Genomic DNA, 24,660 nt, shown 5'->3' with positions numbered 1-24,660 from the left:
ACCGGTTGTTGCCCATGCAGCACGTCCCCCCTCTCCACGTCGCTGATCGATCGAAAGGAACAGCAGGGCCGTTACAGTTTGGCACCAGTGCAGGAACTGCCAGAGCGAGGTTGTAGACAACGACGAACTGCCTTAGGGGTTCCGACTACAGATTTTCTTGAGGTTTACTCCAAGAGCCTTTTCCATGATTGGATATAGCCACAAGGCAGTGAAGGTTATAAATCAGTTTTTCCTCTCCTAGATGGACTGCCTTCCCAGGCTGTCGAGCCCCATCTGCCCGAGACTCGTGGGGGCGGGAGCGTCGACCTTCCCGTGCAGGCCTGTAGCACCTGCACACTGCTAGGTCAAAGGCTGATAAAATTCAGTCCCCAAATGTTTACCCTTTGCATAAATACTAATTGCAGGGCGGAGTTCTCTGAATCTAGGGAGGACTGGTGATAGGAGATGAAAATCTAAAGTAAATGACATATATAGCAATGGGAGCAACGTGGCCCCAGAATCATTGCCAAATAATGAAAATCAGCTCCTCCTAGTGTTTTAAAGAAATAGTTTAGCATTGTAGTCAATCAACCAACACATAAATTTGCTTGCTGTCTCTTTGTGCCCCAGGGAAAGCTTTCATCATTTCTCTCCACATAGCGCAAGTCAGTTCAGCATGCAGAAAATATTTTTGGTGTAGCCACTCCCTAGCACACCTTTATTACATAGACTTTGTTCTGGTTTGCATCAACAGAGGGCAGAACTGTCAAATGTATATCACTTTATTACACTTGGACAAGCAGGACGCTATAGTCAACCTATTTCAAGGGGGGTCCTACTTTCTTTTTAGTCCATCTACAAACAAAGCACACTACCATCAGCCTATGGGGAGATGTGTCTCTGCAGGCTCCATTTGCAAGCTCTTTCTCTAACAAGCTGGATAAGTGCCAGTCTATAGTAAGCACTGTCTCTGCGGGCCCTGTTTATTGTCTCATCTCTATAATACAGCTGAACAAACACCAGTCCATAGCAGCCTCTCTGACATTCCTACATATGCTCTGTCTGCGCTTTTTAAAAGTTTTTAATCTTCACTTCCTATCTTCACATTTTCTGGATTTTGAGTTTTGGCTAATCTATTGCAATGCGTTGTTTTTGAACTTTTTCTCAATTTTAATCTTTCATTACACTACCAAATTTGTATTAGTTTTACTGTCTCACATTCCTGCTTTTCTTGGGTGCACTCTCTTTAACTTCGCTCATGCTGCCTGGGATTACGTAATCTCCAGGTTGCCAAACAATTTAACTCCCCTCCCCAATCCCACACTGATACATCCGTCCTGGGCCTCCTCCATTATCAGAGTGAGGCCAAACGCAAATTGGAGGAACAGCACCTCATATTTCGCTTGAGCAGCTCACAATCCAGAGGTGAATATTGATTTCTCTAACTTCAAGTAACCCTTGCATCCCCTCTCTCTCTCCGTGCCTCCCCCACCCTGGTTGTTGTACTAGTTTCATTGTCGTCCTGATGAGTTTTAGAGTCTGTAGCTCATTTTCACCTAACCCACAGCGAACAATGGCCGGTTTCCTTTATCATCGTTACTTTTTTGTGTATCTTTTATTCATTGTTCTATATCGCTCCATAATCACCGCTAAATATATCTCGTTTCCCTTTCCACTGACTCTCAGTCTGAAGAAGGGTCCCGACCCGAAACGTCACCTATTCCTTTTCTCCTGTCTGACCCGCTGAGTTACTCCAACTTTTTGTGTCTATCTTCCCTTTAACTTCTTTTGGATTCATATTTGTCTCCTTGGCTGGATGTCTGTTTCTTGTCCTTCCAAGTTGGCAACTTTGGTACAAACTTTGTCAGCTCCAATCTGATGGCTTTGAGGATCAGTTTACAGATAAAATAATAGAGCCTTATCTGCTTCTTTCCTCCTATTATTTAGCTACAAACATTCCATGTATTTGTTACTCCGAATTAGCTTCCTCTTCCATGGCAACATAGATTGTCAGCTGGAAATTCTATCACGACAGGAATCATTGCTGAACTCTTGCCTCATTAGACACACCCATGTGCACTCTTTCTTTTTGATTTAATCCAGTTCAAAGCTCGGGTTTGTATGGTTTAGTTCTATGCTGGATGGAATAGGAGCCTTGCCTTCACCCTCTGTATTAGTTTGCGCTCTAGACGTGTGATCTAATTCACCGTACACGTGACATGGGCATTATCTGCCCACAATTGCCCATAAATTGAACACTACTCTGCATATTATACATCAGGCACTGGCACAGTAATTTAAAGCTAGATCAGCATCAAGTCCTTCCAGAGCTCTTGAAGGCAGACATTTGCAGGAAATGTTCACATAGTCTGACAGTTTGTTCCTCCCAAAAATTGCTCTTTTGTTGCCAGCCAGCCAGCCTGTCAGTTTGGGTTTGGTTTGGATCAGTTTTGCTAGTGGGAAACCAATGTTGCTACTGACAGGTCTTAGCCATTAGCAAACATTTGCTGTCTGTGAAATAAATTAAACTGGAGACTTGCTCATTCTGGTACTCCTTGTGCATTTAAAGGATGTGAAATTGGGTCATCTGCTGCAGGCTGCTGTGCATGACGTCCAGATATGCAGAGCCCAAAAATGGGACAAAATGGCTGATTCACTCTCACCTCTCAGCTTGTCTAGCCTTTTCCAAAAGAATGTTTAAGTATGTTACTGCATTCTATTAAAGATTGAATACATGTTATTAAACATTAAATACAGCCTAAGAGACATATAGAACAATTGCACCTCTGGTTCAGTTTACTGGCCAACAATAAACATTGCTTCTGAGGCCTGCTGTTAATTGCGGTGTGAAATGCTATCCTTTCTAAACTCCACACGGTCCTGGTCATTCCTGTACTGTACTTTTTTCCTGAGCTGGTTAGGTTTATACTAAGTAGATAAGTAGAACAGAGGAAAGTGTTTTTATTTCCTTGACCTGGATCTAAACCGCAGACCCTCGGTTATTGACCCACTAAATAATCCAGTAACTCTAATATAACCTTGCAGGTCTTCCCTAGCTTTTCCACAGCCTCTGCACCCAGGATGCTCAATCTACTGGGATTTGACTGCATGGATTTAGCAGCTCTCCTGGTATTTCACTCAATTAACCATTCTTCATGTGTTAATTCAGATGAGAATGTCTGCAATCTAATGAACTAAGGGCTGGAAGAAGGAGAGACAGTGGGAATTACAGTTTGACTGTTCTCAGCACCGCGCAAATGTCCTTCTTCTGAGTTCGAGTGATCGACAATACCTTGCCCAAATGCACCTGTCATCAACTTGGATTAATTAAATAGGCTTGGCCAGGGATTAAACCCAACACGTTTCTGCACCAAATTCTCATCGCTACACGAGAAACTACTGTGGTATTTTCCCAACACCATGTGCGTAAATCCCCGGTGGGGGGGGGAACACACGACAGGAGGGACATGTCTCCTCCATGTTTTGAGAGGTGGGGGACAATCCCCCCCTATGTTTTGTAATCCGGATTTTGAGATTCGGCAGGTAAGTCCCTCATTCATGGTCACTCAAGTTATTTAGTATGTTTTTCCCATCTCCCTCTCTCTTCCCCCCTCCAAGGTTGGTTCTTCTGTTTGCCTTTATTTGCTTCAGCTTTATTTGTTTAAGTGTTATTTATCACATTAATCTTTTGAAAGATTCAAGTGGGTATCAAACGCTTTCTAAGGGCTGAATCGGCCCGTTCGCGGGTCCTTTCATCGCCCGGCACGGCTTAAAATCAATCTGCTGCATCGAGGCGATTGAGACTCCCCATGTTTAAGCCCCGTCAGCCGATTTTAAGCCACGTCGGGCGATGAAAAGTCCCACGAACGGGCCGATTCAAGCCCCATGATTCAGGGTGGACGAAGTTGCTGTTGCTGGAGTTTGGAGTCGGTCACCAACCAGGTCACCTCCCAATGTTAATGTCCACAGGGCCCACGGCCGAAGCCTCATGTGTGTGTGTGTGCATGTACCCTCCATGTTTTGATATCGATTTCCGCCCCTGCACTCTATGTTCTGTAATTTATTCTTTGCGTAAGTTTTATAGTAGCCGCCTTACCTTCCATCACCTCCCCTTCATTATTTTGCAGTTGAACCTCAATGGTAAATGGAGACCCTTGCACTAGTTCTTGTATTGGCTCACCAAGAATCACCAGCTTAGTAGCTTCACCTTTTCCAAAACAAAATATTCCATTATTAGCAAGACACAGTCAGACACACGTTGTCTGGCAAGCAACATGCATGATTATTTTGAAAACAATAAATAGGCAAATCTGTCACGAGTCCTGATTATAGGAAGAAACATGGGAACAAAAAACTTTCGGATAAGGCAGATGGGTCTAGTACTATTAATGGAACTAATCCATCAGCAAAGAACAGCAATGAACAAAGCAATGTTAAACCATAAAATCAGGACTTATGTAGGCCAGAGTAGTACTGTAAATTGCTTGTTTTAAGCTTTCCCCCAGTCTAGTTTCACTCAAAAATCACCGAATCAAGCACTTGAACAACTAATCTTTATTTTGACAAAACACATTTACAGTTCAACTACTGTACCTATCCTACCCCGGGTTCGATCTTCGTATCTGCCTGATCAAGCCCTCTAGGCCTTGCTCAAACAGACACTCCAGAAGGTCACGCAGTACCAAGCGCTCTCCCAGAAGATCGGTTAACCCCATACATAGACATTTCCCTAATCCAATAATACATTGTATTATTCTATATCCCTCTGAACCTTTCCTATATACTGTACGTACCTGTCCAAGTGTTTTTAAATGCTGTTATAGTATCCGCCCCAACAACAAACCTCTGGCAGCTCATTCTATATATCCACCACACTCTGAGAAAAAAGGTTGCCCCTCAGGTTTGTGTTAAATCTTGCCATTCTCACCTTAAACCTATGTCCCCTGATTTTTGATTCCGCTGCCCTCGATAAAAGACTGTGCATTCATACTATCTATTCCCCTCATGATTTTATACACATATCACCCCTCAGCCTCCTAAGCGCCAAGGAATAAAGTCCTAGCTTGCCCAATCTCTCCCTATAACTCAGGTCCTTGAGTCCTGGCAGCATCCTCGTAAATCTTCTCTGAACCCTATCCATCTTGATGACATCCTTTCTACAGTAGGATGGCCAAAACTGAACACAGTACTGCAGATGTGGCCTGATGAACGTCTTGTAGAACTAACATAAAGTCCCAACTCCTTTACTCAATAGCCTGACTGATGAAGGCCAATGTACCAAAAGCCTTCTTTAACACTCTACCTATCTGTTGCCACTTTCAGTAAACTATGTACCTGTTCTCCTAGAGCCCTCTGCTCTACAACGCCTCCCAGGGCCAATCATTTGCTGTAAAAGTCCTGCCCTGGTTTGACTTGCCAAAATGCAAAATGTTGTGCAAATCTGCATGAAACTCCATTAGCCATTCCTCAGTCCTCCTGCCCAGCTGATCCAGAGTCTTCTGTAATATATAATAACTATCTTCACTATCTACGATATCACCCACTTTAGTGTCATCTGCAAACTTACTAATCGTGCCTTGTTCATTCTCATCCCAATCGTTGAGATGAACCACAAACAACAATGGGGCCAGCACCGATCACCGAGGCACAAATGTCACAGGCCTCGAGTCCGAAAAACAACCTTCCACCACCACCCTCTGTTTCCTTCTATGATGCCAATTCTCTATCCATTTGGCCAGTTCCCCCTAGATCCCATGCGATCTAACCTTCCAGAGCAACCTACCATGCAGAATTTTATCAAAACCCTTGCTGAAGCCCATGAGGTCCAATGTCATGGCCTTGCCCTCATCAACCTTTTTGGTTACATAGAAACATAGAAATATAGAAATTAGGTGCAGGAGTAGGCCATTCGACCCTTGGAGCCTGCACCGCCATTCAACATGATCATGGCTGATCATCCAACTCAGTATCCCGTACCTGCCTTCTCTCCATGCCCTCTGATCCCCTTAGCCACAAGGGCCACATCTAACTCCCTCTTAAATATAGCCAATGAACTGGCCTCAACTACCTTCTGTGGCAGAGAGTTCCAGAGATTCACCACTCTCTGTGTGAAAAAAGTTTGTCTCATCTCGGTTTTAAAGGATTTCCCCCTTATCCTTAAGCTGTGACCCCTTGTCCTGGACTTCCCCAACATCGGGAACAATCTTCCTGCATCTAGCCTGTCCAACCCCTCAAGAATTTTGTAAGTTTCTATAAGATCCCCTCTCAATCTCCTAAATTCTAGAGAGTATAAACCAAGTCTATCCAGTCTTTCTTCATAAGACAGTCCCGACATCCCAGGAATCAGTCTGGTGAACCTTCTCTGCACTCCCTCTATGGCAATAATGTCCTTCCTCAGATTTCGAGACCAAAACTGTATGCAATACTCCAGGTGTGGTCTCACCAAGACCCTATACAACCGCAGTAGAACCTCCCTGCTCCTATACGCAAATCCTTTTGCTATGAAAGCCAACATACCATTTGCTTTCTTCACTGCCTGCTGCACCTGCATGCCTACTTTCAATGACTGGTGTACCATGACACCCAGGTCTCGCTGCATCTCCCCTTTTCCTAATCGGCCACCATTTAGATAATAGTCTGCTTTCCTGTTTTTGCCACCAAAATGGATAACCTCACATTTATCTACATTATACTGCATCTGCCAAACCTTTGCCCACTCACCCAGCCTATCCAAGTCCCCTTGCAGTCTCCTAGCATCCTCCTCCCAGCTAACACTGCCCCCCAGCTTAGTGTCATCCGCAAACTTGGAGATATTGCCTTCAATTCCCTCATCCAGATCATTAATATATATTGTAAATAGCTGGGGTCCCAGCACTGAGCCTTGCGGTACCCCACTAGTCACTGCTCGCCATTGTGAAAAGGACCCGTTTACTCCTACTCTTTGCTTCCTGTTTGCCAGCCAGTTCTCTATCCACATCAATACTGAACCCCCAATGCCGTGTGCTTTAAGTTTGTATACTAATCTCTTACGTGTTACCTCTTCAAAGAGCTCAATCTAATTCATAAAACACTACTATCATATACAAAATTGCTGACTATCCCTCATCAGCTTCCCCTTATCCAAATGCATATATATCTTATTCCTCAGAATCCTCTCCAATAACTTACCTACCATATTAGGTGGCATATGCAGTATGTTCTATACCGGTCTATAGTTCCCATGCTTTTCCTTGTGTCCATGCCTTTTACATTATGATCCAAATCTATATCTCTTCGTATTCATCATCACGTTCACATTCCCAGGATGTAAAAATTAAATACTAGACGGCATAGCTTAAAGGTGTGACGAACAAAGCTTACAGGAGGTTTTTATTTACACAGAGGTTGGTGAGTGCCTGGAATGCGCTGGCGGGGTGGTGGTGGAGGCAGATCCGATAGTGGCATATAAGAGACTTTTGGATAGACACGTGGACATGCAGGGAATTGAGGGACATGCAGGTAGATACTTGGTCTTGCCATCATGTTTGGCACACATAATGTAGGCCGAAGGACGTGTTCTTGTGCTGTACTGTTCTATGTTCTACGATTGTTATTCAGTAACTGTATAGTTCACATAACACACACAACTGCAAATGGAGTCTGAAATGTACTCACTGGCAGGACGTCCATTGATCCACATTCCATCATAAACCATACCGCTGCAGTGAATGATGGAACCTTGTCCATTAAACAGGCCATTTCGCCATTGTCCCTGAAATTGTAAGGATTTAATCATTGGTTTATGTTGTCCATTTGAGTGTGGAGATTAATTTCGTGCAGATTTTTACAGTATTGTAAAAGACCGAGCAATTGCTTGGGCTGTTTCTTCCAGTATCCATAGATCCCTTTGTTGTTCTGAAACCCATTTAATCAAATTAGTTCTTCCTTAGTTTTTCCACTTACTTGTTGTTTTATGTTCATTTTTTAGTTTAGACATAGCGTCGAAACAGGCCGTTCGGCCAACCAAGTTCATGCTGACCAGCTATCTCCGCACACTAGCACTATCCTACACACTAGGAATAATTTTGAGGAAGCCAATTAACCTACAAACCTGTATATCTTTGGAGTGTGGGAGGAAACCGGAGCACCCGGAAGAAAACCAAGCTGGTCGCAGGGAGAAGGTACAAACTCCGTACAAACAGACAGCACCCGTAGTCAGGATGGAACCTGGGTGCCTGGCGCTATAAGGCAGCAACTCTACTGCCTATTTATTGAGGCTGATTTCCAATGAATGTGTTTTGCTGGGCATGCCTCGTTTTACCTGGCTTGGCTTGTTGGCATTAGATTCAATGCCCAGGAGTGAAAGAGCAGAGCTGGAACATATTGTGCCACCTGGCCTCGGCGCACAACAAAAGTATCGGCGGTTTCCAAAGCAACTCTGGTAATAAATGGTATGTGGCCGGCAGCTGTTTGTGTGTCTTTCAACACATGCAGGATGTTTATGTACAGTCATGATTCAGCCTGTAAATAACACCAGGCTAATGTTCAGTGATATTCCAGAAAGAAAGGTCCAGGGAGATAAAACAAACAAGCTTCTCCTGAGAGACTGAAATATATAGGGAACACATTTTCTTCAACTTCATTGCCTAAAATTTCACAGGTGAGAGGACTCTCCTCCCATATTAAAGTGCCACATCTGACAATAGGTGCAGACAAGAGCAAAGCTCCTCTGGGTAAACTGGCAGAATACAAGCAAGATAAAAAACCCTCTGCATTCCAAACATTTGGAAAGAGTAATAAAACATCTGCTTTGAAATCCGAACCAAAGTTAGACAGCCCCCTGTCAATGTTGTTTTTCCTTAAGTTCATTAGGACCAAACGTACACCCAGTGCTCAGGCTCTAGTTCACCTGAGGCTTACGTGTAGATTCAGCAAAACATCCTGAGCTTCATATATTCTAAAATAAGCGCAGGGGATGCACTGTGGTTCCTGATGAACTCGGCTCAATTGTACACGAAGCCCAAGTTGTGTGTGATAGAACTCTGCATGCACAAAACCCCTTTCCCTACCAGATCCATAGAGTGGATGTGGGGAGGATGTGGGACTAGAGGGGAGAGTCTAGGACTAGAGGTCATAGCCTCAGAATTAAAGGACATTCTTTTAGGAAGGAGATGAGGAGGAATTTCTTTAGTCAGAGGGTGGTGAATCCATAGAATTCTTTGCCACTGTGCAGGCAAAGTCAGTGGATATATTTAAGGCAGGGATAGATAGATTCTTGATTAGTACGCGTGTCAGAGAATGTGGGGATAAGGCAGGAGTATGGGGTTAGAAGGGAGAGATAGATCAGCCATGATTGAATGGCGGTGTAGACTTGATAGGCCGAATGGCCTAATTCTACTCCTATCACTTAAGATATTATGATCTACCATTGAGAAGTTTGAGGAGCTAATTATTTGTCTTTGGATCTGTTACAGTTGGGGAGGTTGTTGGAGAGATTTTGGTGGGGGCAGGGAGATGGAATGAGGAAGAGCATAGGAATGATTGCATCAAATGGAGATGAGGGTCAAGTCCACTTACAAGGGATGAAAAGTTAATTGGAGTTGAAGCTTTGCGAATCCAGAGAGAACCCCAACCTGTTCTTTACAGTCTTACAGGCACTGGGATACATTAAGAGAAGGAAGTCAGAATTATGGTTCCACTCTACCACAGGGTTACTACACCCTGGTTGTGAGAGAGATGGGATATCATTTATCTCTCTAAGGAGCAGGAAAGTAAAGACAGTACATAAGTAGAATGCTTAGAAACTGAAACATTAGTGGCAGCTACATTTGAATATTCTCTCCATTCTCAACCTTTGTTACATATTTAAATACCCTTGCGTCCATGGAACAGAACACAGAGGAACGCAAATGCACTCCCTGGAATATTTTCACTCACATAAATGCAAGGAAACATATGGCTGAGAGGGAATTCTTTGAAAGGAATCCATTCCAAAAATTTAGAAGAATGAAGAGGAAAGCTTGAAGAATGTTTTCTTTTCCCCACACAGATGGTTATTTGAGTGTGGAATGCTTCACCACAAGCTGCTACGAGTTGGGAGACTTTAAGATTTTTTAAAAGGAAAGTGGAGAGGCATTTAAAAAAAATATAAACAATTTAAGGATAATGGGGGTAGAGTAGATATTTCCAGATCCTCTGCCCATCACTCTCAGTCTAAACAAACACTGCAACCAGCATGGGCATACCATGAACTGTAAATATACCAGCTACAAAATGCATTCCAAATACTTGCTGAGGCTTTTACAACTACGACTTCCATCCATGACCTCTATCACTTATGACAAGAGCAGCAGGCACATGGAAATCCACCACCTGCAGTTCTCTTCTGAGATTTTGTCTTGACTTTAAAAAATATGTTGTTGTTACCTCACAACTGTCGGGCCTAAGTTTTGGAATCCCCTGCTTAGTAGCATTGAACACATCAGAGGGACTGCAGAGGTTCATGAAAGCAGCTCACCGTTATATTCACATGGACACAGGGATCTGTAATAAATGCTGACACATCCCCTTGACAAGAAATTCAGCACTTAGGAATATGATTTATGATATATGATCATCTTCTACGATTTAGTACATCTCAGATTTTATTTTCAAAACTTCAACCCTTTCGCTGAGCAATTAAAAGGAATGTTTGTCTTCATGTCTTGATACACAAAAAGACAAAGTTAGAGATGATGGAATGGACAATTTTTACAACATATGAATACCAGGTTAATAATGGGAATACCCAGTTTGGTCATGGCAGATTAGTGCGCACTGCATTAATTACATATCTGACTGACGGCCTCGGAGATTATTATCCGTCACATCATTCTTACGTTCCCCACATCATATAAAACTCAGATAGGTTTTCCGATGATACCTGCTGTAAATTCAGAGGGACGAATTGTCCAGTTAATAGTAAGATTAAACGAGAACTTACCAGTTCGAAGTTTGATCGTCATTTTATGAGGAGTAACGTTGAGGGATTACGTGAAGAACCCGCCAGGAAGCATGCGTGTCATTCTTCAAAGCAGCGGTGTGAAATCACAGATAACAGTAATGACTGAACATAGTAAGATTAGAGAAGAGGATACCAGTTGAACTTTATGATCAAGGGTGGGAGCGGAGGAGGGCACGTAATCCCTCAACGTTACTCCTCATAAAATGACGATCAAACTTTGAACTGGTAAATTCTCATTTAATCTTACTATTTTACTTCGGAGTCACGTGAGTGACTACGTGAAGATTTCAAAGCTCTGTGATTTAATGCCGTGGAAACGAGTCCATGCATCACATCTGCTTTAATTGACTAAGGGAGGAATTGTGTTAACATATTTAAACATGAATCCGACATTGAAAACCCATGATAAATTTATTAACAACAAATTATAGCCCCTATTTCATGGGGTGAAATCATAATACAGAACTTAAAATTGTTTCTGCAAAAGTTCCAGGTTTAACCACTGGTTTATAGTAGAATTGTTGGAACGTTTTTTCCCTAGACCATCCTGCTGTCTCCAGGATTTGGTCCATCGGTACGTCCAATTCCATAGCTGCCGATGTAGCTGCAGCCCTGGTGGAATGAGATTTGAATATGTTAGTATCCACCCAGCTGTTGTTAAAACCTGTTTCAGCCATCGGGAAATAGTTTGAACCGACACCTTTTTGTGGGGTTGTTTGTGGCTGATTAGTAGTGCCATCTCATTGCTTCTGATATTTTTGGTGTTCTCTATGTATAACAATAAATGTCTTATTATACAGAGACCATCATAGGGTAAGCCCTAAATTCTTGATTTTATGAGGCCTGTACAACTGCATAACAATAAATGTCTTATTATACAGAGACCATCATCTATAGCGTAAGCCCTAAATTCTTAGATTTTATGAGGCCTGAGGGGTTGCTGACAATGATAGGGCTGGAACAATGCCGAATGTTATCCCTCCAACAATTTAATTCCATAATTGCTTTGATTGATAGCTTCATTGGTCTGTCGAAATGACCAGCATTAATTTTGAGTGCTTGTATTTTTGCCCTTTGTACATTTTGGTAATACAAAGGTCCAAATTGTGTGGCTGAAAAAGCAGCCACTATTTTGCCAATTACCCTTGCTACCAATCTAATAGGTGGTTCACTGATGTCAATGAGGTTGTTGCAGGCCTCAGTTAAGACTGTAGCCTTGTCCTTTGGTAAAGTCACCGACATGTGAACTTAGTCAATTGTGAACCCCAAATAATCCATTATGGTGGAAGGCGTTAGTTTAGGTTTAACTGGATGGATGATAAACCCCAGTTTCTCAAACAATTGTTTGGTGGCTGATACAGCTAGTTTAGCTAATTCCAAAGTTTAGCCCACAATCAATATGTCATCTAGATAGGCCATGACCATATGTTTTTGTTTCCGAAGAAACGCTAGGGCTGGTTTCAAAATTTTGGTAAACAGCCTGGGGGCTGATGTTAAGCCATTGGGTAGAGCTCTATACTGCCAAGCTGCCCCATCCAGTTGAATTTTAAATAACGTCTGTGATCAGTCCGTATAGGCACTGAATAGTAAGCATCTTTTAGGTCGATGCTAGCCATGAAGTAGCCTGTGGAAATCAATTGTTTGGCAGTAACAAAGGTTTCCATTTTGAAATGAATATACTGCACAAATGTATTCAATTTGGTCAAATCTATGATGATGCGACAACCACCATCTTTTTTGTTTTTGGTAAAGATATTAGACACAAATTCCAGAGAATCGTGTTGGGTTTTTTCAATAACCCCCTTAGCGTGGAGTCTCACCAGTTCAGCATGTGCTTCCAATTTTTCTTTTCGTGAAAGTACGAACGTTCGGTTCGGTACATGCTGAACTGGGGGGCTATTTTTGTGCACAAATTCAATGGTATATCCCTGGATACTGTTTAGGATATAAGTGTCTGTTGTTAATGCACTCCATGCCTCCCAAAAGAAGTGTAATCTCCCACCGATATGTGTATTATCCACACTTCCTATAATTTGTAAGGGACCAGACCCACCTACCTCCATGGTTACCAGTGGAAAGTTTACTTCTTCCTGTGTAGTCTTCGAGGAGGTTGAGGCGCCAGTGTCTGGGTTTGGGTTTGGGGTTTGCGCATTTTCCACGAAGGCCGGTCTGGGCCATGGCCTAAAAAAGACCGCTGTCCTGTATGTCCGGCCTTTGAGCTTTCACCAGCTTCTGATTGTCTTGCTCTGCTGGTGGCTGCGTAAGGGTGCTGTCTTTGAGTGTAGGAGGTCCTTCCTGTTGTCGCCTTTTTGAGCCCCAGGGTTTTTGCCTCCTCATCGAGCTCCTTAACCTGTTTGGACAGGTTGCCCCCAAATAATAATATTGGTGGCTTTGTGTCTCCAGGTTTGCACAGGCCTGCGAACTTTGGATTTAAGGCAGGTCGGATGGCATTCTTTCTGATAGTATTGATCTCATACTGCGTATTGCAGAAGAGTGCCAGTGCATCCTGTTGCTCTTGCGACATTTCTTTCTCATCCACTGTGCGAGCGAATGCTGTGATCCCTGCTGTTAGTAATTTTAGTACTTTCTGGAGTTTTACGTCCAGGCTTCTAACTCCTGCTCCGACGTGTTTCCAAATACAATTGTTCACCACTGGAACATTCAGGAATACACAATTTCCTGGTGCCAAATATTTGGCAGTGGTGTCCATCATAGCCTGTTCCTGTAGTTGCTTGAATGATAGGAAATCAATGCTGGATGCTAGTTTTTGTTCTAGATTTTTTCCAGTCTGATCTGGCTGTATGTATTTGGACACCATGTCCAGTAGGTTTTCTCCTTCCTGCACCCCCTGCACACTTGTTTGTTCAGCAAACCCCCCTTCAGGGTCAGCCCAGAATTGACCCCCAGTACTCCCCTCTGACGAGGGAGATGCACTGTGCAGCCCTACGTAAGGTGCTGCTGTGGGTGTTTTGTATAACTCATGGTGACTAGACTCCATCTCCCGGAGTCTGTCACGTTGGAGCATCTGCTCCATAAGCCGCTCCATTCGGCTCCAGCGCTCACGGTCGCTGGCCGCTCGCGGCATCTCCTCAAAGTCGGACTCATCAGAGTCAACAGCTCTGTTAGTTTTCCGTTTTGCCTTCCCGCCCGGCCGCGGTGTTGTTCTGGCCGGCGCGGGGGCGAAGTTGGGCACAGCTGATCCCACTACTGGTGATTCAAGTGCCATCAGCCGCTGCTGGCTGCCCGCAACTCCGCGGTCCTCCCCAACCAGCTTTGTTGCAGCTCTAGTCGACTTTTTGGTTTTATCCATCGTTTTCCCACCTGTGAAACAGTACGGGAAATAACAACAACCGCAGAGTAACTCGCTTCCTTGTCGGTCTCGGCTTTTAAACTTGCCGCTACGGGGGAACATCGTTCCACCCCGCCTGTCGTTTCGCAATGCGTGTAGCGATATTGACACGCATGCGTCCTGGCGGGTTCTTCACATAGTCACTCACGTGACTCCGAAGTAAAATTCATGTTGGACACTCACATGCATCACAGGAGTCACTCTCACCCCATTAACCTGAGTGTATAGGGCAGAAAGCTAACTCACTGTCCTGTAAGTTTGGAGAATGTATGTCTGGAAATTTGATTACAAATGGCTTTAGAAACACTTTGTGATCCGAAATTGATTTTATGCCAATCACGAAATTGGTCCAGGCACATTTGGTTTGATCCGTATTAGTGCTCCTGACTTTCCTGGCATCAGGCACAAACCTATTGACATTGTAATTTGTGTAATATATAATTTCACCAGTAAATTGAAGTTCAGAGCTCCGTACAATTGTTATTGCGCAACAATCTCCGCAGAATTGGAAGAACATTGCGCTAATTTGTTGCCTTCCTTATTGTTAAGGGGTGCTTTCATGACATCAGGAGATCACAACTGACAGTTCTAGTCCACACGTAGACAAAAATGCTGGAGAAACTCAGCATTTATGGAGCGAAGGAAATAGGCAACGTTTATAGGCAAGACCCTTCTTCATAGTGATTTGAGGGTGGAGGGGGGCTGGGGAAGAAGAAAGCAAGGGGCAGAGGCAGTGGGCTGAGGGAGAGCTGAGAAGGGGAGGGGAAAGCCCTGCCACAGAGAGCAGTGGAGGCCAAGTCACTGGATGGATTTAAGAGAGAGTTAGATAGACCTCTAGGGGCTAGTGGAGTCAAGGGAAATGGGGAGAAGGCAGGCATGGGTTATTGATAGGGTATGATCAGCCATGATCACAATCGAAGGGCCGAATGGCCACCTCCTGCACCTATTGTCTATGTTTCTAAAGCAGGGACTACCTGAAATTGGAGAAGTCAATGTTCATACTGCTGGGGTGTAAACTGCCCAAGCGAAATATGAGGTGCTGCTCCTCCAATTTATGGTGGGCCTCACTCTGGTCATGGAGGAGGCACAGGACAGAAAGGTCGGACTCGGAATGGGAGGGGGAGTTGAAGCGCTGAGTCCACAGAGTGTGTTATGACAGTGTGATCTTTTGCAACCTTTAGCTGCTGAGCTGGTCCTTCAATAGGTGCTTTTGCGATGACAGTACTCTATTGCTGAAGATTGCAGACGATGTAGGGCACTCAGGAAGAGTGGGAGATCTTGTGAATCTTCAGAGACACAGCATCCTACCTGGTTGTATCTGATATAAAATGCATTTGTAAGCTCATGTCTTCTCAGGCAGTCAATGTAAGGCTATTGTCTCCTAAGGAGCAATGATGAATTCTGGCCATCTACAGTACATTATGATTCCCTCTCCTTCCACCTGCTTCTTCATCTTTTCATGTTCCACCCACTTCTTTTGCCCCTAATGATAGTTTTCCAGCAAAAGGGGGAGAGGAGTGGGTAGCAGAGGGGCACCTCATTTTGACACAAGATTGTGATCGACATTGCTCCATTCTCATACCTGGATGAGACAGTTCTAGCTGCCCCCTGCAAACTCATCTAATGTGAGTCTTCGTCCTCTGGGTACACAATCTCACTCCTCAACCTCTCCCATTCTGTATGGGTGAATGTAGCATGTAGCTCATTGACTGGCAGTTCTATGTTTATGTCAGTGAGTTTCTTTCTCTGCAGCCTCTCACTCTCCTATGGCAGCCAGGATGTATGTATGTGCTGCTATCTGGCCAGGCTGCCATGAGAGTATGCCTTGATGGTGCATCCTGATGGCAGCAAAGCATCAACAGCTGTCCTGATTTACCATGATCATGTTGAGAAAGCTGTTTCAAGTCTCCTTTTGACAAATTTCACCATTTTGAGTGGGGCACAATTTAGCACTAATTTTTAATTCTACTACCTAATCTTTATAATTTTCCAAATGTGTAGATTTTGCATGTTGCCCAACAGAAATCAACAATAATCACCAGTTCAGTTTGAAAACGTTTTTGAAAGGGTGGAAAGATCTTTATCACATCTTCAATGAGTTTCACATCCAATAACTAGCATTAAGAGGGACCACACGTGCTTAGCTATCACCAACGATTCACAGTCTTTGACTATTTCTGGCCTAATCTCTGTCCTGGAATGGACATCAGTACTTTCCTTGTGGGAAGCTGATGGCCCTAGGAAGGGGGAAATGTGAAGCGAGTTCAAAATATTAAAACCCTGATAAGAATGATAGCAATCGTTGCATAAATGACAGGAGATTTACATCAATCCCCATCACTTTGACCTTCAGAGGGAGGTTCGAAGGAAGCAGAAATTATAGCTAAAAACGTGAAGGCCAACTATCAGCATAAATTTGCATTGCGTTCATCCACTTGTCATAGTGCAGCCAAACGTTTCTCAATGATTAAGTGCTGTTTGCATTAGTCTTCGGCAACCAACACACAGAGACATACTTGCAGCAAATCCTAGCGCTCATTTTTATAGGTGGATAGCATTTCGTCCTACAAAACTTTACAGCCCCAGACGTTAGTACTCGAGATGATTCATTACCCAGTCATTGGATTATTACAGAATTGTTTTGTTAAGTGCTTTGCAAAAAAAAAATTCAAAGCCCCACAGTCAGCAATACAGACAAGCAGAGCATCTTCATGTAAAGAGCTGTAAAGCAAGACCAGAGGTAGGATTTGCTTGCTGTTACCCCATTGTCTCTTATTTTTTTGCTGATTTGTTTGAATACTATTCTTGATAAAGAGACAAAACTATCAAGGGAATGTCGGCTGGGAGGGGTTACTGCATATCACTGTGCAAAGGAGCCGAACGTCACACACGTGGTTGAAATGATACAGCCACTAAAGCAAATGGCCAAATTGCCTTTGAATTCCTTACACTTATTCAGATCACTTGTATTGTTGGGCTGCATAACTCCATAATGAACAAGCCAATACACAATTTTGCAGGTGCAATTATTCAGGAATTCGAAAATCAGAAAATCACAATGCCTATCGCACTTAGAACAGCACAGATTTGTTGGGAGGGTGGAGAAGCTGAAAGAAGTTACAATCAAGCAGGTTACATTGAAGAGATTTTGTTATAATGTTAAATGTTAAGGATGGCACAATGGCACAGTGGTAGAGTTGCTGCCATACAGTGCTTGCAGCACCGGGTTCGATCCCGGATTCAATCCTGACTACGGGGGTTGTCTGTACGGAGTTTCTACAGTACGTTCTCCCTGTGACATGTGTGAGTTTTCTCTGAGATCTTGGGTTTCCTCCCACACTCCAAAGATGTACAGGTACGTCGGTAAATTGGCTTGGTATAAGTGTAAATTGTCCCTCGTGTGTGTAGGATGATGTTAACTTGTGGGGACCGCTGGTCGGTGCAGACTCAAGAGAGCTGAAGGGCCTGTTTCCGTGCTGTATCTCTAAACTAAACTAAATGTGAGCCATACATTTACTGAATATTAATGTGGGCCAGTAGATTAGAAAGGTCGTCAACTTGCTCCATGGTCTTTGTCAGGTCAGTGGGTCTCAGCTGAAATGGGAAGGAGCTGCCACTGACTTGAGTGTCTATTCGGAAAGTCATCTGATTTGTCCTAATCCCCTGACCTCTCCCCAAAATCCCACATTTAAAATAAATATTTATTTAACTACATTTTGAAAGTTACTATTGAATCTACTTTCACAACACTTTTGGATTAAAATGTTGCCTACTACACATTTTCTTCATTTGGTTGTTTTACTAAGTATCTTAACTTTGTGGCCTCAGGTCAATGGCTTTCATGCCATCTTACATTATCTTTCTCCCACTGCTATTCTTCTCCATCCAATTGAAGCAGCTGACTCAACTATCATGGCCCAGTTAAGTGGGCATATTACCCAGTGTAGCAGTTGAGAAACCAGTGGAAATTTGTTCTCTGCCAGTAGCCTCCATCGGGAGCCCCACATCAGGAGTCATACACCAGAGATAGACACAAAATGCTGGAATAACTCAATGGGACAGACAGCATCTCTGGAGAGAAGGAATGGGTGACGTTTTGAGTCAAGATCTTTCTTCAGACCCTAAACTTCACCCATTCCTTCTACCCAGAGATGCTGCCTGTCCCATTGAGTTAGTCCAGCATTTTGTGTCTATCTTCGGTTTAAACCAGTATCTGCAGTTCCTTCCTACACATTACGTCTTACATCAGAGCGCAAGTGTAAATCGCCAGTGATCGTATGGCTCCCAAACGTCCACACAATTACAAAGAGGTGTTCACAGTTCTACCAGGACCTGCTTGCACATCAGTGGAGAATTCAGATTCAGATTCAATTTTAATTGTCATTGTCAGCGTACAGTACAGAGACAACGAAATGCATTCTGGCCAAGATTGCAATGCTGTTGCTACCCTGGGACTTTAAGAATGATGGAATGATGCAGAAATGCAGAGTGATTTACTGGTAAACCTTTCCCTGCCGGCAACGTCAAGCTAAAATATCACGTTACATATATTTTAATTATTGGTCCCTAGGGGAGTTTGCCCGCAAGCAATTGTACTTACTACAAGTTTAGAAAAATGGAAGAGGAATACTCAGGCTACAAATACATGATAACAGGATGGGTGTGGATCACTGAATGGGGCAGGGGCTGATGAAGGGTTTTAGTGCAGCAAGCAATTCTTCCTACTAGTCCTCAGACACTTCAAGGTTAATCGAGAGTAAGATCCCTGAAAATGGGTATGTCGATCAGAAGCTCAGTTTAGTTTAGCAGTTCAGTTTAGTTTATTGTCACGTGTACCGAAGTACAGTGAAAAGCTTTTGTTGCGTGCTATCCAGTCAGCGGAAAGACAATACATGATTACAATTGAGTCAATTACAGTGTATAGATACATGATAAGGGAATGACGATTAGTGCAAGGTAAAGCCAGCAAAGTCCGATCAAGGAAAGTGTGAGGGTCACCAAAGAGAGTTCAGCACTGCTCGCTGGTTGTGATAGGATGATACAGTTGCCTGCTAACAGAGGGAAGAAACTGTCCCTGAATCTGCAGGTGTGTGTTTTCACACTTCTATAGCTTTTTCCTGATGTGTGAGAGGAGAAGATGGAGTGGCCATGGTGCGACTTGTCCTTATTATGCTGCTGGCCTTGCCGAAGCAACATGAGGTATAAATGGAGTCAATATAAGGGAGGATGGTTTGTGTGTAAGAAGGAACTGCAGATGCTGGTTTAAGCCGAAGATAGACACAAAAGCTGGAGTAACTCAGCAGGACAGGCAGCATCTCTGGCGAGAAGAAATGGGTGACGTCTCGGGTCGAGACCCTTCTTCAGACGTTTGATGTGATGGTCTGGCTATATCCACAATTCGCTGCAATTTCTTGCGGTCTTGGATGGAGCAGTTCCCAAACCAAGCTGTGATGCATCCTGATAAAATGCTTTCCATGGTGCATCTGTAGAAATTGGTGAGAGTTGTAAGGGACATGCTGAACTCCCTAAGCCTTCTCAGGAAGGGGTAATTCCTGCAAGGGAGAGGTGAAATACCAGTGTGAAGTTGGCTTCAACAGGCCGTTCACCACCTCGACTTCCTCGTACAGAATTGGCCACAAAGATTAAAGTTCAAGATCACAGATAGATCTACTTTTAGAGTTAAAGAGGAAACATAAAGCCTTCTACATTTTATTCGAGAGGGCACAAGGTAGTTTGTGCTGAACATGGACATGAGTTCAGAGCTGCTAGTGAAGGCACGGAATAAAGTTTTTGAAAATGTGGAAGAGAACCAGCAAGATGCTAGAGAGAGATACCCAAGCAGCTGGTGGGTCAGCTGACATGGAATGGCCGGAAACTATATGTAGTGTATACAGGAGAACCATACTAAACAGCAGAGGAGGGAGAAACGCTCGACAAAAAAAATGGGAGTATATTACTCCCTTACACTTCACATTATGGTCATTGACATGCTTCAATTCATCAACATTGCACAAACACAGAATATTCAAACACCTATAAAACTAATACTTCACACTCCGCTCCTTATCCCCATCAGCAACATCCACACCCCAGAAGCAAACACACACACACACAGTTCCAGTTAAGGGTGGGAAGGGAGAAGTGATTGTACTATGGGAAAGTGATGTTATCAGGCCCAGAATCTGAATTCATGCATTGAATACACAGTGCCATGGTGAGGTAACGTGTTCATGCCTGCACGCACTCCACACAGCTGCACTACTGACGTCTAGGGACCCTGGAGTGGGCAATGACGCCAAAAGGCATTCGCACTCCTACAGGAGTTAACTAGTTGTGTGCCAAACCTCTAATTCCAGCCAAGACTGCTTTTGAATTGCTAGTTTAGGTTTAGTCTTAGGTTTATTATTCTCACATGTACCGAGGTACAGTGAAAAGCTTTGTTTTGTATGCTATCCAAACAGATCAGATAATACTTTAAACAAGTACAATTATCTATGTGGAGCAAAGTGGAAGATACAGTGCAGAATATCGTTCTCAGCATTATTGTGCATCAGTTCCAGAGACAAAGTCCAATGTCCGCAATGGGGTAGAGATGAATCGGATAGTACCCCAGCTTACTGAAGCCTGAAGCCTGATAATGGAGAAGCTGTTTTCGTGTTTGGTGGAATGTGCTTTTAAGTTTCTGTACCTTCTGCTGGAGCAGGGAGATAGGAGAAGGGATATGGAGGAATGACCAGGATGGGATGCCTTTGATTATGCTGGCTGCTTTTCCAAGGCAGCGTGAAGTGTAGATGGAGTCAATGGTGGGCAGTGTGGCCTATGTGATGGTTGGGTTATGTCTACAACTCTGCAATTTCTTGCGGTCTTGGGCAGAGCTGTTCCCAAACCATGCTGTGATGCAACCCAATAGTATGCTTTCTATGGAGCATCGCCAAATTTCCTGTCTCCTCAGTAAGTACAGGCATTGATGTTCCTTCTAGGCTGTTGCATCAATATGTTTAGTCCACAACAGATAGTTGGTAATATTAACGCCAAAGAACTTGAAGCTCTCCACCGTTTCTACTTTGGTACCATTGCCGCTGATTGGGGCATGTACTCCACCATGCTTGTTGAAGCCGATAACTAGCTCCATCATCTTGATGACATTGAGGGAAAGGTTATTGTCCTGACACCATGTTTCTAAGTTCTCTATCTCCTTCCTGTACTCCATCTAATCATTGTTCATGATTCAGTCCACCACAGTGGTGTCATCTGCAAACTTGTAGATGGAATTAGAGCCAAGTTTGGCCGTAGAGTCGTGAGTATATAGGGAGCATAGCAAGGGGCTGAAAAAATATGTTTGGATGGTATTATGCTGTTGAAGGCAGAGCTATAGTTGATAAATAGGAGTTTAACACAACTCCTGTTAGGTGCTCCAGAGAAGAGTTTAGGCCATGGAGATGGCATCTGGTTTGGACCTGCTGCGATGGTAAACAAACTGCAATGGATCTCCACATCAATAGAACATCACCATTTATGTGATGTGTACGAAAGAACTGCAGATGGTGGTTTAAATCGAAGGTAGACACAAAATGCTGGAGTAACTCAGCAGTACAGTCAGCATTTCTGGAGAGAAGGAATGGGTGACTTTTCGGGACGAAACCTTTCTTCAGTCTGAAGAAGGGTCTCGACCCAAAACGTCACACATTCTTTCTCTCCAGAGATGCTGCCTGTCCCGCTGAGTTACTCCAGCATTTTGTGTCTACCATTTATGAGATGTTCCCGGCTACCATTAATTTCTAAAATTGTCATACCTGGAACCAAAAATAAAGTTAACAAAATGAAAGATAGTTACAAATATAATAATTGAGGACTACCTCTTTAAGAATGCACTTTTGTTTTTTTCTTACTTTAAGAGCATGAGCTGGGCACTTGCCTAATCTAGCTGAAGAAGATGAATATAACAATCCATCTCTGACTTTTCCCATGCATTGCACAGTCTATTCCGGGAATTCATTCCACATATCATTCCATGAGGTTCCACTTCATCACTCGCTAGAATTTAGGAGATTGAGGGGGGATCTTATAGAAACTTACAAAATTCTTAAGGGGTTGCACAGGCTAGATGCAGGAAGATTGTTCCCGCTGTTGGGGAAGTCCAGAACAAGGGATCACAGTTTAAGGATAAGGGGGAAGTCTTTTAGGACCGAGATGAGAAAAACATGTTTTACACAGAGAGTGGTGAATCTGTGGAATTCTCTGCCACAGAAGGTAGTTGAGGCCAGTTCATTGGCTATATTTAAGAGGGAGTTACTGTAGATGTGGCCCTTGTGGCTAAAGGGATCAGGGGGTATGGAGAGAAGGCAGGTACAGGATACTGAGTTGGATAATCAGCCATGATCATATTGAATGGCGGTGCAGGCTCGAAGGGCCGAATGGCCTACTCCTGCACCTATTTTCTATGTTTCTATGTTTCTATTCCCATCAATATTCACAAAGCGTAAACACCGACCCGCAGCATTAACGCACCCCTCTACACATTTACCACTTTGAATAATACCCCAACATAACAGCAGCTCCCTCTCCTCCTCTAACATTTACTGCCCCGTAGCAAACCACCCCATTTACCATCATAACAATTCAACCTACCCACGTACAGGAGGACAATCCCGCAATATTTAGTATGCTAACTCACAGTCCTCCCCATTCACTGTTCCACAGGAGTGCAGCACCATTATTTACATCAACATAGCACAACTATCGCATCCTAATTATCACACCAAAGCAGCATGGCCCTTCCTCATTTACCACTCTGCCTCAGCATGCCTCCCCTTATTTATTGCTCCGCAGCATCAAAACCTCACTCTACACCACACCACAACAGCACAAGCTCCTCCCTATTCATCACTGCACAACAAGAACTTCCCCATTGTACCAACCAGCTGAACCCTGTCACCGCTCCATGAGCCTGCCGCAGGCTCACAGGATTAGAATGATCATGCAATCACGTGTTTGAAGCCTGTTACCAAATCTGCACTTTAGTACAAAATATGGTATTCTTACTTCATCTTGTTAGAAAAAGCTTTTATCAAGAGTGTCATGCCTCTGTTCCGAAGAAGTAAATGAGGGAGTAGGTCATGTACTTTGGCACAGATTTGTCAGAATCCAGAATGCACTGATTTGTGCTGACATCTTGTCTGTTGATGAAACTAAACAAAGGCATTTAAGGTACATCTGGCCCTGGAAAATGTTTCCAAATGATGTTGCGTAAACTCTGTTCTACTTAATGGTTTGCAAAGTTTGAACTTGGTGAGCATAAAGATTTGAAATAGGCTGTTAGGCCATGCTGTTAATGGTGGGCAAATGGTCCATTTGATTCCTTGAGATCAGACAGCATTGGTAACATAAGATTTGTTGGGAATGATTAGTAACAATGATTTCAACTTTATGTGGAGCTAACATGCTAGGTGATGACATCGGTTGAACCACAGATTGGGGTCAGGCTACTGTTGCTCGCTGTACAACATTCACATGAAGAATGCACACGTGCCTTAGTAAGATCTAATAGACTGATGCTACTGCTGGTAGGATAATTTGTTAATGCCAGCATGGTCAATCAAAATCAAGAAGAGTGTGAGTGTGAGTACATGTGTGTGGGAAAATCCTTATGACCTTTTGCAAGGTGTATTTCCCTAAACTTTATACAAATAAATTAAAGTTTCAATTTATTTCTCGTTCTTAAAATGTGTGATCTGTTGAAGCTCGCAGTGTTGCTTTTTGAACGAAGAGTATACTCATGGTGACATCTACTGGCAGACAGGAATACCTCATACAGTGAGCCATCTGCATACTTCATCACTCCATGGCCCTGCTGCCGGTCCACGACCCAGTCTCCCTGGTAGTGATCACCATTCCTGAACAAGAGAAGAAAAAGATATTTCAGAAATTATTCACCTTAATACTTTGAACCAACAACAGCATCAGAGAGGTTAATTCCACCATTCCCACCTCTCCAAACAGACAGAAGAACTTTAAGCAGTTTGTAACTGAGCACGACAAAAATGCCGTCTCTTGTTGGCACCGAGTTTTGCTGATCTCAAGAGGAATGGCAAGAAACACATTTCTTGGAAACCCTGGACTAGAGATTATAATAGTTGTGGAAGGGGTAGTAACGGGTGGAGAGAAGGCACTTGGGATTGTTTTGCTTCCAGTCACGGCGTAGTTAGAACTTCTGAAAAGATCAATACAGTTAATGAGATTATTGGATTTTGCTGCAATTCTTTCTTGGTAGACGAGCCTTTTTTGGCTTTATAGGCCTTTGGTTGGGCCACATTTGGAGCATTGTGTGCAGTTCTGGTAGCCCTATTGCAGG

At 43.5% G+C, this 24,660-nt stretch overlaps 1 protein-coding gene across 6 annotated transcripts in view; it reads right to left on the bottom strand.

The window, feature by feature from the left end:
* The window catches only part of LOC129711611 (MORN repeat-containing protein 1-like), a 156,634-nt gene that overhangs the window by 118,483 nt on the left and 13,491 nt on the right, over positions 1-24,660 (bottom strand). For 5 of the 6 annotated variants that reach the window (XM_055659382.1, XM_055659376.1, XM_055659377.1 and 2 more), the window contains exons 6-8: positions 24,115-24,202; positions 7,633-7,729; positions 4,076-4,186 (exon numbers count right to left, since the gene is read on the bottom strand). In XM_055659382.1, the coding sequence (XP_055515357.1) occupies positions 4,076-4,186; positions 7,633-7,729; positions 24,115-24,202 (296 nt within the window). The remainder of the gene's footprint in view (positions 1-4,075; positions 4,187-7,632; positions 7,730-24,114; positions 24,203-24,660) is intronic. The other variant, XM_055659379.1, reaches the window with a different exon arrangement.

Source organism: Leucoraja erinacea, chromosome 30 (assembly GCF_028641065.1).
Source record: "Leucoraja erinacea ecotype New England chromosome 30, Leri_hhj_1, whole genome shotgun sequence".
In the NCBI taxonomy this organism is placed as follows: domain Eukaryota; kingdom Metazoa; phylum Chordata; class Chondrichthyes; order Rajiformes; family Rajidae; genus Leucoraja; species Leucoraja erinaceus.
The sequence above is the reverse complement of the archived record's forward strand: the minus strand, read 5'-3'. Positions and strand labels throughout refer to the sequence as shown.